At 31.5% G+C, this 10,032-nt stretch overlaps 1 protein-coding gene across 1 annotated transcript; it reads left to right on the plus strand.

Annotated features, from left to right (window-relative positions):
• The first annotated feature begins 1,593 nt into the window (after window positions 1-1,593).
• LOC111688766 (homeobox protein Nkx-6.1) lies at window positions 1,594-8,306 on the plus strand. Its single transcript, XM_046953048.1, has 3 exons — window positions 1,594-2,899; window positions 5,973-6,216; window positions 7,030-8,306. The coding sequence occupies exons 1-3, from the start codon at window positions 1,938-1,940 to the stop codon at window positions 7,411-7,413; spliced, it is 1,590 nt and encodes a 529-aa protein (XP_046809004.1). The 5' UTR covers window positions 1,594-1,937; the 3' UTR covers window positions 7,414-8,306.
• Window positions 8,307-10,032: the final 1,726 nt, after the last annotated feature.

Genomic DNA, 10,032 nt, shown 5'->3' on the forward strand with positions numbered 1-10,032 from the left:
TATAATTTTTATTTAACATTTCAAAACAAAAATTGTAAGTTCACACTATTGTTACATATATTTTGAACATTTTTCTGCCAATGTTGTAAGATCTGACAAGCGTGTATTACAGCTTTAACAGTTGAAAAAATTTTTTTTTGCTTCTTACCTTGTTGAAGGCACCTTCTATATCTAAAATCGGTTCACAGTTTACAACTCCCTGTAAAATTTTCTTTGTATATCATTCATTAAGTGTCTTTTAGCCGTTGATAAATTTATCTGTAAATGATTTCTTCCAAGATCTTAAAAGAGATATTTGGAAAAAAAGGATTTTTGTCACATTTAACCTCCAATATCTTGCATAACTCAAATACTTTATCTCTTAGCCTCTAATTTCTCCAAAGTTTCGCAACATAAGTTGACTAGACTTATGCTCCCAAAATACCCACTGTAGCTCAAAGGTTGTTTCGAAAAATAAAACGTACCATAATAAAATTTTACTAATTAAAAAACAAATAAAAATAAAAAAGGTAATAATGAATAGGGTGATGTGATACATACATACATACATAATTTTATACAAACAAACAAACAATTATTTCACATAAAAAATGTAAAATACCAACAAATTGTAGCACTTAAAGACACATTTCATCCTTAAAATATGTATTTATGTTGCTTAATTACTAAAACACAAAATAATAAAAAAAGAGAAAAATACGGACAGAGAGGGACAGAGAAGAAAAGCATAATTGCTGACAAAAAAAGGCTAATGGAGTAACATTGGAGGCATGGGTCAGGGCCATGAGAAGAATATTTTAATAATAAGAAGTGGTAAGAAACAAAAAAAGATAATAATAAATTTAATAAAATTAAATTTAGGGGGAAAATGACTTCAAGAGCACCAGTATAATGCAAGAGTATGAGTGTGTATTTCAGGTCTTAATGACAGACTGATTTTTTTTTTATTGTATCACTAACTACTAGTAGCAGCAACACTCCATAATGATGGTAATTATATCTCGTTTTGCTAACAATTTTAGGCTAAAAATGGAGTCTCACATTCACACGAACTACAAAAAGTTTTGTTTTTGTTATGTTATAGTTCATTTTGTTGTTATCGTCGTTTGTTGGCTAGTGAGTGTCTGTTTGACTTTCTCATATAAATGCCACACCTTTCCAATTACCAATTTTATTCTAATCATGGCTATATTAAACTATGGTTACCATTTAACAACGCCCCTTTTTCGTTAACTACCGAAACTCTTAACGCCTTTTATGCAATAAAAAGAGACAACTAGATATAATTGTATGTGTGTTACTCCATCTTGGTTAATAACGGTATGAGAATGCGCAAATGAGAGTATAATAACAGTTAAATAGAAAACAAGTTGAAAATTGAGAATAACTTGTGAAATTAGAGAGTAAAAGAGTGTTAAAAAATCAGGTTTAACTGTGGACAAAGTGGTGGTGGTGGTGGTAGTTGATGAGGAGATTTCATGAAGACGAGTAATTTGAAAAGGTGGTTGAGGAAGCGACCGTTTGTTTGATAAGTGCGAACGATATGAAAGTGTTTGGACGAGGTATATGATTGAGAACGTTTGATTATTTTATCACAGTCGTTGAAACGCGTTAGCACCGTAACAACGTACGCGGTTTTCGTTAAAACTATAAACTTCAATTGATAATAAAAATAATTGAATGAAAAAGTTAAATACAATTACAATTACACTGAAAGTAAACTTAACGGTTAAATAGCTAAACAGAAAAGTGTTTGAAACTAATACCAAAAAAAAAAAAAAAACAACTTAACATTATTAAAAGCAATTAAATAATTATAAAAAAATCATTATTAATAAAAACTAAAAGAAAAAGTTAAAACAAAAAATAAATAAAATAATTTATAACTAAAACTAAGAGAAAGTGTTTAAAAAAATTAAAGTGTTTAAATAAACAATATGTCTAGTGCACAAGTATCACAGCCGCCCACTTTGCAACAATTGCAACAGCATCAACAACAACAGCAGCAGCAACAACAACAACAGCAACATCTATCACAGTTTCTCAATCATATAGCAGCTTCTCAACAGCATCATCATCACCAACAACAGCAGCAGCAACAACAACAACAGCAGCATCAAAATCTCTCTCCCCATCATAGTGATTATCAACAAGATTCCAATACCCGCTCTACCATCTCACCACGATCACCACAATCTCAATTAAGTCCTACACGTTCTACGGGATCACCACATTCTAATAGCAACTCACCCAAACCTTTACAAAACTCCAATACAAACAGTGAAGAATCTAATAATCAACATAACATCAGCTCTACTTCTTCAACTCTAAACCCCACAACTTCTTCAATACCTCTGTTAGTGCAGCCTGTTCCATTGGCCTCGAATATGCATAATATGGCACAATTACCACAAGCCGTCGCTGCTGCTGCCAGTCTCAGAGATCAACGTATATTCAATTCTCCTCTAGTGGCTCAACAAAGACTCTATGACTCTCTGCCACCACCTCCAGTCGGACCTCATAGTGTCTATTCTATGCCACGTTTACCTCTTATGTTGCCCTCTCAAAATCCCTCCAATCCTCTAACACAACTACCCCAACCTCCAGTACCACCCACATCAACATCACCGTCGGCTTCACGATCACCTCCCATTCTACAGCAGAGTCAACCTAAGAAATCATTTTGTATTGATGCTCTACTGGCGAAAAATCAAAATGGTTCTGATTCTCAATCGCCTGAAGTGATAAGTGTTAAAGCTCCTCCTATGGATGATCGTTTGGCTTTGGGTTTACAGTATGCTCGCGATATGTCTGCTATGGGTATGTCCGAACAGGAGGCTTTACAGCGGCTGCATGAATCACGTGAATATGATTCACCCAGTCCCGACGGCATGTCAAGGTGAGATTTTCAGAAAAAAAAATTATATTTTGTTTGATTAAAGTTAAAGAAGGGTTAAGTAAAGTTGTATAAAATATAGAAAGAAGCGATACAATATAGATTATAAAAATTATATATTATTAGTTCAAAGATAACAAACGTTTTAAAAATAAGTCTGGATTTAACTAGAATTTACTTGTAATTGCGATTGTTGGCCACGAATAGGTATCCATCATTGGAACCTTGTTATTTATGAATTTTCATCTGAACATCATGACTTTGACTCTATTGTGGACCCGAAAATAAAAAAAATCAGATGGGTTTTAATTTTTAATTAGAAATCGTTAAAGATCATCTGTTGATATCATGATTTTAAACGACTTTATTAAAATATAGTGATTTTCTATCACATAGTTGGAATATTATATTATGTAGCGATTCTTAAGAAAGATTTTTCAGATAAGAAGGAACCAAATTCTGGCATTCGAAAGGGAACAACATTTCTAATATTTTTTTAATTTTGTTGAGGTTTCGATCGATATGGAATGCCAGAATTTGGCCCAAGGTCACGATAGATTAATCCATTTTTAATATTAAACAAACTTTACCAATTTGAATTCTCTAGCTTCTCGAGATAGACCCATTAAAAATGGATTACTCATTTCCAGTTCCATTTTTTTTTCAATTGGCTTCCAAATACACATCTCACCCGACCCGAGAATTAGAATTGATCATTAACAGATATTTAATTTTCTTCAAATAATAATATTCTAGAAATCATCGCTATATGTATACCTACATCGCCATAATAGGAAGGGTATTACGCGTTTGTGCTGATATTCGTACCGCGTAGAAATATTGGTCCTACGCCCACGTCAAATGGCTCAGAATCGCTTTCACAGTCCGCAATTTTCAAGATTTTTTGTTCAATATTGAAAATGATTGAAATCGGTCCATTATGTCATGCATTATTATGTTTATGTATTATTTTCAAAATATCCTGGATCCCCGCTCTTACAATAACATTAAATAAATTTATTCGAAATCTTTTAAACCAATAAATTGCTTTGGTTAGAGCCTTAAAGTAATGACCAATTTTTTTTATTGAGATTTTGTTTAACAAGATTTTAATAAATCGAGAAATTTATAACAAATATCGGAGTTTATTTTTCTATATATGTATTTTCCATAAATATATTATCATTCGAAAGTTTCAAACTTTTAGCAGAATTATTAGAGTTCCAGTAATACCCTTTTCCTCATGCTTTCAGTAAGCGAGTAAGTAAGCACTTTGCTTTGTTTCAGCAATTACACTCTCACTTACTCTGTTATATCTTAAAAGCGCTAGTTCCGAACTACTAAAATAAATGTTTTAAAATTAGAATACAGTTCAAATTGAAAATATTGATTTTGCTATAACCGACGGCATTAGTATTTCAAACAAATTATTTTTTTTTTTACATTTTTTGTAATATTGATTTATACCAATCTTTTAAGCAGAAGTTTAGGAAATTGTAAAAGTTTTTAAAATTAGAGAATTTGTAAAAATATATAAATTTGTTTTTTACACTAAACACAATCCATACTTAACTTTACAAAAAAACAACTTAATAACTTTTTTCGTAATATTAATGAAAATTTCGTGCATATTATATTTCATTATAATATAACACTAAGTACTATTACGTATATATTACGACACAATTTCGTAGTGCGAAACCACAAAGTATTGATTAGAAAACTCTTCTTAAAATGTCGAACTCAATCACAACTTTTTTTCAAAAATCGTTTTTTATACTATATTTTTTTCTTCTTCATAATAATAAATTGGCAAATGAGGTTAATACCCAGGGACAAATAAACAAATAAACGAGCATTTTTTATAATTATAAAATGCTTAAATAAATATCAATAAATGATTTCATTATTTAATAAATATTTTGTGAAAATAATACAGCAATTGAAAAAAGCTTTAACATCACTTAAAAAATATATTTAAAAATATTTGGTGACATTACACTATTCAAACGTTTATTACTTAATCGAAGAAATTTATAAAAAAATATCGGAGGTATTGGGAAAAACAAAAACTCTTTTGATGATAATTTTAAAGTGTCATTTAAGAAATTAAGTGTAAATAAAGAAAGCGAAGAGGAAGAGTTTGAAAATACAACAATTAATTGTTTTTAAATGATAACTATAAAATTATAAAGCGTTTTTTCTTTAGGTGCAATTTCAGTTCAATGACAAATTTGTCAGAAATAAGATGTTCAGTTTTACAACAACAAACATATTTGCTTGACATTTTATTCAGTTCTAGTTCAGTTCTAGTTTAATTATAGTTTAGTTCTAGTTCAGTTCTAGTTCAGTTCTAGTTCAGATCTAGTTCAGTTCTACTTCAGTTCTAGTTCAGTTCTAGTTCAGTTCTAGTTCAGTTCTAGTTCGGTTCTAGTTCAGTTCTAGTTCAGTTCTAGTTCAGTTCTAGTTCAGTTCCAGTTCAGTCCTAGTTCAGTTCTAGTTCAGTTCTAGTTCAGTTCTAGGTCAGTTCTAGTTCAGTTCTAGTTCAGTTCTAGTTCAGTTCTAGTTCAGTTCTAGTTCAGTTCTAGTTCAGTTCTATTTCAGTTCTAGTTCAGTTCTAGTTCAGTTCTAGTTCAGTTCTAGTTCAGTTCTAGTTCAGTTCTAGTTCAGTTCTAGTTCAGTTCTAGTTCAGTTCTAGTTCAGTTCTAGTTCAGTTCTAGTTCAGTTCTAGTTCAGTTCTAGTTCAGTTCTAGTTCAGTTCTAGTTCAGTTCTAGTTCAGTTCTAGTTCAGTTCTAGTTCAGTTCTAGTTCAGTTCTAGTTCAGTTCTAGTTCAGTTCTAGTTCAGTTCTAGTTCAGTTCTAGTTCAGTTCTAGTTCAGTTCTAGTTCAGTTCTAGTTCAGTTCTAGTTCAGTTCTAGTTCAGTTCTAGTTCAGTTCTAGTTCAGTTCTAGTTTAGTTCCAGTTCAGTTCTAGTTCAGGTCTAGTTCCATACCTACGATTCTGCTATTCAGACTATTGTTTATTATTTTTGGCACTTTATTTAATATTGAAATTTCTTTCATTATTTTACTTTTAGATCGGAATCTCCTACATCCTCTCATCGTTCTAGTCCTCCCATCAGTCCCGGCTGTGAAGATCAACAACATCTTGGCATGCATGCCATGGATTTGGGTGATGAATTCAAAAAGCCAGTACCTCCTCATAGTCCTATACGTCCACAAGATTTTCCTCTATATGCCGGCGGTCATCCTTATCAGCTTTTAGCTCCGGGCGGTTCAGCTTTTCATCGTCCATTAGATCCATCCGGAAAACCCATAGCGGTAAGTTAAAATTAAATCACTATAGGATTGGAGTTTCGTAATCTAAACATCGATTTAGAACTCAGCAGTTTAAGATTTTTGAAATGTTGACCAATGAATTGGTTTCGGAACCACTTCTTTATAATTATTTTGTTGTGGGAAAGAATTCTTATTCTAATGGGAGCTTTTGTATTTTTTTCCTGTTATTAGTTTAGAAATGTTTATTTTTGAAGTTGATTTAGTATCTCAGAAACAATTGGATATTGGGACCCGGAAAGAAAGCTTATTTCCTAAGCGTATTAAATAAAATGTTGCCTCCACAAGCCCCCTTCAAAGTTGGTAAATTTTGAAGAAAAAAGTTTGGTTTGAGTACTAAATTCTAAAAAAGCAAAGAATCAATCCTCTTGATAGCTTTATATTGATATAGCCCTCAAGTGTATCTTTCAAGTCTACATAAAGTCCTCTTTAATAATTACAAGTTAAAAAATGTCACATTTTTATCAAACAACTAATTTTTTTGAAAAACATTTTTCCGCTTTAGAAATTTCAATATTTGTATATATGTAGCAAATGAGAAAACTAGTAAAGGTAAGAGTTTAGAAAGATTTGAATCTAAATATGTACACAATTTGGTTCCGATATCTTTATCCGTTGAAATTTTACATTAATTCAAATTGTATATTAGTGAATTTTTTAAATTACTTGGACTTTAGCGTATTACGGATTCAGCTATATAACATATTAGAACCCATTCCTAAACTAGAGCAGATATATAAAGAAATACCCTTTAGTCTTTAACTTATCAAAAATTTATTTTCTTCTCTTTCTCTTCAGATTCCCATGGGTCAACACTTTATGCCTTCACATTTACAATTCGAATTTCTCGCTCGTGCCGGTATGTTACATCATCGTATACCCGAACTTGCAGCCTATCCACACCACGCTATCTTGGGTAAAACTCGTCGTCCACGAACTGCCTTCACCTCACAACAGCTGCTAGAGTTGGAAAAACAATTTAAACAAAATAAATATCTATCCCGCCCTAAACGTTTCGAAGTGGCCAGTGGTCTAATGCTGTCGGAGACACAAGTGAAAATATGGTTTCAAAATCGTCGCATGAAATGGAAGCGTTCCAAAAAGGCTCAACAAGAGGCTAAAGAAAGAATTAAGCAACAGCAACAGTCACAACAGAATTCGGCACCATCGACTGTCAGTTAGTTTTTGGCCAAGGAAAGTAGGGGGTTTTATTAGTACCATACCCTTTAAAAACCAACGTTATAACAACTAAAAGAACAATAGCAACAAGAACAATAAGCAATACAAGAAACTTGCAACTATAAGTGGAGTTTAAATGGGGAAAATGTCAAGGAGTGACTACTCCAAGCATTAAACATACACACACACATACAGTATTAACAAAACAAACTGATGCAGTATTGTTGATGATGATGATAATGATAACAATGAGGCTGTTAATTAAGAATGCTAGTCAGTTGGCTAATCAAACTGTTAGTTTGGTCAACACCAAGAGGCAAAAAAATGCATACATATGCATAGTGTAATGGTGCTAAGTTGCACAAACAGCATGCAACATGCAGCATACTAAAAACTTGTATCCGTCCGGTTGCAAAGAATGAATGAATTTTAAAACAAAAAGTCTATTGCTACAAATTGTATTTATTTATTTTAATTTTGTGTTTGTTTATATTGTTTAACCTAAACACATCCTGTTGTGTTTGAAAACAAGGACATCAGCTCCTGAAACTAATCAATATATATTGTTTTTAATTTTTGAAAATTTGTCTTAACAAAAAAATATTTCTTTAATTAAATATACTATTGTAATTAGCTCAATTAAATCATTTCCTAATGATAAACAAGCTGCTGTTTTTTGATGAAAATTTATATCTATTTAATTAAATCGCTTTATGTGATAAAATATTGTTTTACAAAAAAAATTAAAATCCTAAAAATTCTTTGAAATAATGTTTGTAAATGTATTTATTGTAAATATTCAATGTAAAAAAAAAACTATATATTTTTAAGTAATAATTCTTGTATTATATGACCATAAGTATAGGTACAATTTATTGAATTTTGAATAGAAAAAAATATGAATAAAATAATAATAATTTTATTAAAAAAATATATTTTTAGATTTTTTTATTTCAATGCAGCTGGTGTTTAAAGTTCTGTTATCGGACTTAACAGTAATCATTAACAGGAACACAATTCATAAGGAATATAAAATTTTCCCGGTCTCCCGATATTTTTATTTCTTCTTTGTAATAACTCACGTTTATCTTTATCGGCCGAATGTTTTCTTCTTTTACGAAATCCAGATCTTTCATAATGCAGACCTAAATGTTCACAATGCTTTACAGCTTCTCTTGTCTTCTCCAATTAAGCTATACAACTTAAGTTCTTATAAACGTTAAATTATTCGCAGAACCAACTTCTTAATACGTGTGAACTCAGCACCATCCACGCTACTTTTTCACTCCCTGAACTTCGCTAAAAACATCTCGCTTAGGCAGAGCTTAAGGAATTCCATTAGAGATTCAACTGGAAACATAGTTTCTAAACCAACATGGAAGAGAAGAGCAGAGGATACGTACCAAACTGATAGGCCTAGCGAAAAGGCGAGGTCTTTGTGTGCCACGTTCATTGCTACTGTACCAATAAACGCTTGTTTTTCAAACCCGACACTTTTCAAGGACAAACTAATATTCACTGGCCCGGTAGATAAAGTTTCCTTTTTAACTGAGATACTCACATGAAATACTTGCAAGAAAGAGATGAGAAATTCTACACGACCTTGAACGGCACGAGTAGTTAAAAGGATTTTGTGTATTTTTTCAGCATTATATACTACTTCGCCAAATATACTGTATTGTAGTGTAATGCCAATTCTTAAAAAGAGAGATCTAATACCTTGAAATTATCTACTACTATGGAAAGTATCGTTAACATCCATCTTGACAAATATTTAAAGATCAGTTAATTATTTAATCATTGCCACTATGACTCTCGTTTAGTTGGCTTTACGGGAAAAAAATTCAACATTTTTGCGAATGTGAATTGGTGTCTCTAAATATTTTAGAGGTATTTGATAGAATGTATCATGCTACACTTATATTAAGTCTAATTGCATTTGGTATAGATGAAATTTGTCTCTCGATTGCTTTCAAACTTCATCAGAGATCACGCTATACTGTTTTTATAGATGGGTCCAAGATTGCCTTTCATCCCTTTACCGCTTAAATTATTTACATAAACGACCTTCGTTATCTGGTATTCTTACTTTTGCGTTTATTTTTATGTCAAGACCTTTAGTCGTTCGATCACAACTTGATAACATTTCCCGAATGATGACGTGTCAATAGAATATATGTTGATGTTATGGAAATGTTTTATGTCATGAAGTTTTATGTCAAACATCCACAAATTCTACTCTCTTTATTCTTACTACATATTTAGGGGACAAGAAATAAAAACATATTTGTTATTTTTATCGAAACTTCACTGATGGGGAGATCTAGCTAATACAGGATCTAAAAACTCGTTAGGCCATTTCTGTAGGTACGTTTGCTACACATATTAATTTATATTAGATGTATTTTAGATCATATCCTTATGAAATTATTCGACAAAAACTGTACTACTTGCACCATTGTTTCACAGAACCTTCTGAACCTCAATACCAGCAAAAGAAGATTGAGCTGAAGATATTTAACTGTAAGGGCTTCTGAATGGGAAATTTACTTCGATGCATCACTTTCTGGAAATAATCAAAGTATTTGATCTCCAAACATAAACCAATAATATATTCGTGGA

Source organism: Lucilia cuprina, chromosome 5 (assembly GCF_022045245.1).
Source record: "Lucilia cuprina isolate Lc7/37 chromosome 5, ASM2204524v1, whole genome shotgun sequence".
In the NCBI taxonomy this organism is placed as follows: Eukaryota; Metazoa; Arthropoda; class Insecta; order Diptera; family Calliphoridae; genus Lucilia; species Lucilia cuprina.

Excerpts from the sequence above, each read along its gene's own strand:
- LOC111688766 (XM_046953048.1), top strand. The coding sequence starts at position 1,938 with ATGTCTAGTGCACAAGTATCACAGCCGCCCACTTTGCAACAATTGCAA. Across the intron at positions 2,900-5,972 it reads AGTCCCGACGGCATGTCAAG|ATCGGAATCTCCTACATCCT; the intron begins GTGAGATTTTCA and ends TTTTACTTTTAG. Across the intron at positions 6,217-7,029 it reads CATCCGGAAAACCCATAGCG|ATTCCCATGGGTCAACACTT; the intron begins GTAAGTTAAAAT and ends CTTTCTCTTCAG.